This window comes from Carlito syrichta, unplaced genomic scaffold (genome assembly GCF_000164805.1).
Source record: "Carlito syrichta isolate Samal-C Ts95f unplaced genomic scaffold, Tarsius_syrichta-2.0.1 Scaffold302277, whole genome shotgun sequence".
Taxonomy (NCBI): Eukaryota; Metazoa; Chordata; class Mammalia; order Primates; family Tarsiidae; genus Carlito; species Carlito syrichta.
The window spans coordinates 289,952-295,382 of NW_007246373.1; the positions used below are offsets into that span (position 1 = coordinate 289,952).

Sequence of the window (5,431 nt, forward strand, 5' to 3'; positions counted from 1 at the left end):
TCACAGAACCTGCTTGTTGAACATTTCTTGTTGCGTAAACAAACCAGTGGACCGTCGTGTCCAGGAGGTTGACTTTGTGTCCATTTTGCAGTGGAGGGCAGTGGGCCCAGATCCCACACAGGGAACACGGAGCTCACGGAGTTTGTCAGAGATTCCCCCTCCAGAATCTCGTCCCCCATTGCAACAGGTTGTTTTGATCCAGTGCCTGCTGGGCCCAGAGTTGGTGGAGGCGGAGTGAGGGGGACAGGCCGGGAGACAGGCTTCGGTGGAGGCAGGGACAGAGGCCAGAAGAAGAGGAGGGCCACAAGGAAGGGTCGCCTTGGGGAAGGGGAGTCAGGGAGGGATCCCTGGAGGAGGTAAGGCAGTGCCAGAGTGGAGTCCTAAGAAAGGCACAGCAATTCAGCAGAAGGCGAGAGACAGACCTCCGAGGGGACACGGAACTGGCCTTGAACTCAGCAGGTTGGGTACTGGGATAAGGCCTGATTTGCTCTGCGCAGGCTGGAGGGCCAGGATCAGAGGTGGAAGCCCAGGAATTCCAGTTTCATCTCAATACAAGGGAGCATTTCAGAGCTGAGCAGACCAAAAGAACTTCCTGAGGAAGGCATGAGACCTCTGTCCCTGGGGGTATGTAAGCTGTGATTGCTGCAGAGGGATGAGGGTTAGCCTCGACAGGAAACCTATAAAAATCCTTTCTGAGTCAGAGACTCCATAGGTCTACAACCGAAAACTAACATAGGCAGAAGAGAGGTTTATCAGATAATAGCAACATGATTTTAATACAAATATGCATGAAGATGGTCATGACTGAGATTTGTGAAATGGAACAACCCTGTCTCGTAAATTCCACTTTTAGAGAGTGATTCTAATGCAATCACCATGTGTGTACTCCAACACTTGGCTAAAATCACTGTGGTATTGTTTGTAACAGAGGAAAATTGGAAACAACCTGAGTGTTCATTTATATGTTTATCTTCCATGTTTTCTCTAGACTGGGCTCCAGGAGGGCGGGGCCTTGTCTGTCTCCTTGGTGCTCTATCCTTCAGACACAGTGGGCAGAGGAGCTACAATGTAATCTTTTTTATTTTTCTATTTTTTATTTACTTATTTTTTTTTGTCAGTCTCACTCGTTGCCCAGACTGGAGTGCAGCGGCCACTCCCGGCCACCGCAGCCTCGACCTGCTGGGCTCCGCGATCCTCCCGCCTCAGCCTTCCAAGTAGCTGGAACTACAGGCGCGTGCTACCACACCTGGCTAATTTTTTTTTGATTTTTTGTGGAGATGAGGTCTCGCCGAGTTGTCCAGGCGGGTCTCGAACCCGCGGGCTCAGGCAATTCACTCACCGTGGCCTCCTAAAGCGCGGGATTACAGGCTGAGCCACCGAGCCCAACCACCTCAACACATTTTAAATGCTCACTAAGAACACTTGTTTGAAAGATTCTAGATGGAAAAGATATGGCTATCTAATCTATCTAATTTCTAAAATCAAACTCCAGATTTCTCAAACCTTGATATATTGTTTTTATACTGTGTATTATAAAGAGGCGTTGAAATTTCAGACATCTAAGACTTTTTAATGATAAAACGTATATTTTTTACTTCTAAGATTCCATTGAAATTATTATTATTTTTTTATATAGGTATTGTTATCTGAATTTTTTTTTTGATTTTAGGTGTTATCATTCAGAGTTTTTATTCTTATGGGTATTATATAGTATTTCTTACATAGTACTAGAGTCAAGCAAAGGGCATAACAAATCTTAAGACATAAAGGTCAAATTGATCAATTCCTTAGCCACCGAAAAATAAATTTTATAGCCCTCCTATTTTACTTTTATAGCAGTAGTAGTATTTTGGCCTGCATACATATAAGTGAGATTTACCCGAATAATTCTCTTATCATAGATGATTGCCGTACTAGTGGATAAGATGATTCGTACACAGATTGTTGACTGTGCTACAGTAGCAAATTGGATCTTCTCTTCAGAACTGTCTCGTGACTTTACTAGGTAATATGAATTATTTTAGAGTTTGTGTTCTTCAAGAATTCTTATACATGAGCTCCAAATTCTGGTTCAAACAGATGGATATTAATATACAAATCTTCCAATCTGGTAGGATTGGATGTGGCAAAAAGTTTCTAGACAGTAAAAATATACACACTCATAAGTTGAATTAGGACTAAACCACTCAGGTAGAAATGCTGTTGAAGGATCCAGACTGTTGAGAGAAAAAAATCAGAGAGACAACTGTGTGTCAGAGGCTCAGCTGGTCTGGGGATAGGACCTGGAATACATACTAGGAACTAGGAGAAACCAAAGTACTAGTGGGCTAAATACATGTCATGGAGGGATCAGGGAAAGCCTAGTAGGTTCTGAGATGCCTGGGGGGTTGGCAAGGGACGTTCTCACTATAGTCATAAAATCCTAGATTTAATGCAGAAGACTCATTCTACACTTATTCCCCCGTTTCACTGTTTGGTTCTTATTTATGAAGTTCCACATGCTTCACAGTTGATTGGAACTAGGACCAGGAGTTGACACAAAACAGGAAAAAACAAATTACTTGCAAAGACATAAAAATTCATCCACAACCTTTGGCTTTTCCACTGTATCTGTTATTGCCAGAGATACTGTTCTGAATCTGTAGGGTGATAGGATATGATCTAAGGTTGTCATACTCACCAAGTGTGTATGTTATATGTATTCTTAGAATAAAATAAGCTAGAGAAAAATGTTACTACAAAAATCATAAGAGAAAATATATTTACTACTCATTAGATAGAAGTGGATTATCATAAAGATCTTCATCCTCTTTGTCTTCTTATTGAGAAGGAGGAGGGATTGGTCTTACAGTCAGCTGTACTGTTCTGTACTGTATCCTGGGGTTAGGAGACCTAATTTATAGGTGCAAAGGTAGCTAAAAAGATACTTTTTAAAAATAAGTCATTTATGCCACAAACACTTTAAAGTACTTACAGGTGATCCTAGTATTTGAGCTATTTGCTGATAAGATAGTTGATATGTAAATATTTCTCATTCTTAGAGCCCAGCAGGTGATAGCTGTTATCATCAAATGAGTTTCTTAAATGTTCTAGGAGGGCTGAGTGTGTGTGAGTTAAATAGTATAAGGTAGGTGAAATGAACCTCAGATTAGGTTGCCATTTGAGAAAATTCCAACACTTAGTGTTTACATTTAGAAAAGAAAAATGTATTTCTGTTCCTTATGTTAGTGTTTTTCATAGTTTGCTATTTCACTTAAACTGTCAGTGAATACATACATGCTATCTTTTATATATATATATATCGTAGGGATATACATAAAAGAAAATGACAGAGTACCGCTCTCAGGGAGCTCACCTGAGTCTAATGAGTGGCGATAAATGCTTGTACAACTTATAATGAAAGGCAAATCATAAGTGTTGCTGGAGAAATATGACTAATTATACCCAGAGGGTGGAAGGCTATGTCAGCCCTCAAGAATGAATAGGTTATAAAAGATGAAAGGTTTTATTATCTATAAGCACAGCTTACCAGACCATAACCAAATGCCTTATTACTTTTAAGATTATTTGTTTGGGAAATCTTACACTCTACAATTCGTAAAATGAACAAACATGTTCTGAAGATCCAGAAAGAGCTAGAAGAAGCTAAAGAGAAACTTGCAAGGCAACACAAACGGGTAAGTCTTACGTTGATTTGTAAATGGTTTAAAAGGTATAACAGAAACTCTGGAGAATATTCAAAATCCATTACCTCGATAGTAATTTGTTTTTCTGAGCCTAAAATATGCAGAGCTGTTTGCAGAAGCAGAGGAGGGAGGAGCAGGTAGTCTTTTATGTGCTGTTACACTACATGGTGAACCTGTTTGGAAAGCCACAAACTCCACTTTCCATAGTTCACCATCTCTGTGTTTGTACTTCCTAAAAGGGAAGAAGGAGGACACCTGTATTTCTGTGGCAGGCTCTGATGCAAGAGGGAAAGAGGGAGAGAGAGAGAAGGCTATACTATGGGGAGGGATGGGGCAGTCATTCCCAAATTTAGTTTAGTATTTAGCCATTTTGGAGGGAAGCACTGAGCTGGTTGCATTCTGTGACTTAACGTGATGTCACTATTCTTTATGACAATATTTTCCAGTGTTAGGCATGCACCAGATTACAAAGGGGAAAAAATGTTTGATGACTTTTACGTATGAACCTATAGCAGGTTTGAGTGCCAGTCTCCATATAGACATACATACATATGTGGAAGTAAACATACAGACCTAAAATACTGCAGTGTACATGGTGTCATCCCATTTTATAGATGTGTAAATTGAGACTCAGACAAGTCAAGTGACTTGCTCAAGGTTTCTTAGCTAATAAATGACAGAGCTAGGTTCTGGGACCCAGGTCTGTTAGACTCCAGAGATTTCCCCTTATGCTACACAGTTTCTGGAAATGTACTATTCAATACAGTAGCCACCCGTTACATGTGACTATTTTAACTTAAATTAATTGAAATTAAATACAATTTAAAATTCAGTTCCTTGGTCACACAACCGCATTTCAAGTGCTCAGTAGAAACATGTGGCTACTGGCTATTTTAAGGGGCAGCACAGATATGTATTACATTTCTCTTGTTGCAGAAAGTGCATATTAGGCAATAGTGCTCTAGAGCCTAGCCCTTGAATTATGTTAGGAAAAGACAGTCACGTGTATCCCCAGATGCCTAGAACATAAAGCAAACCTCCTAACAGATGCTGTGTTGGAATACAAGCCGGATTCTATAAAATCTGAGAGATGGCTTCTGATAGTTTTGCTTGAAGTGTGGGGCCTTAGCAGTAGAACATTGTCTGGGACCACAAAGCTTTCCAGGTTTAGTGATGCCACCTTCTTGCTGAAAGAACCTTGGTATGTAACACACTCAGCACCAGGGTCTGGCTCTGCCACTCTGGCTAGCTGATGCTAGGAAAGTCACCCAACTGTTCAGCCTCTTCCCTTCTCTGTAAGATGGAGATACATGCCTTGTTTTCTTCTGCCTTTCTTAAGAACTTAAGCAAACGCTATAAGCTCTACAGGGTGGGCTGGGAGGGAGCTATTAAAGCTTTACAGGGGTGTTTTGAGCCGTCGTGGCCAGCAGTCTTGAACAGTCTGCTCTGAATGCTTGCATGGCAGCTGCAGCGGTTTCCCAGTTATGACCAGAATTCGCAGCCTGTGGCTCCCAGGGCCTGTCTGGTTTTTCCGTGTGGCACAACAGGGGACGAAGGATGAGCAGGCTGCCCCCGGGCTGCTGCTGCTCAAATGGCCCAGCGTCTCGTTTGTCGCCAGGACCCTCACGGCTACAAGTGCCACCAGACTTCCCTGGCCTAGATACGCACCGGCGGACCTCCTGAGGAGGAAGACGGTGTCTCTCAACCACAGCAGGGCTTTGTGTGTGTTTGTGTGTCTGGGGGGG

At 42.0% G+C, this 5,431-nt stretch overlaps 1 protein-coding gene across 1 annotated transcript in view; it reads left to right on the top strand.

The window, feature by feature from the left end:
* The first annotated feature begins 1,901 nt into the window (after positions 1 to 1,901).
* Positions 1,902 to 5,431, top strand: part of LOC103258544 (nuclear cap-binding protein subunit 1-like) — a 5,712-nt gene continuing 2,182 nt past the window's right edge. Inside the window, exons 1-2 of the mRNA XM_008056213.2 lie at positions 1,902 to 2,005; positions 3,563 to 3,677. Of these exons, the coding sequence (XP_008054404.2) occupies positions 1,902 to 2,005; positions 3,563 to 3,677 (219 nt within the window). The remainder of the gene's footprint in view (positions 2,006 to 3,562; positions 3,678 to 5,431) is intronic.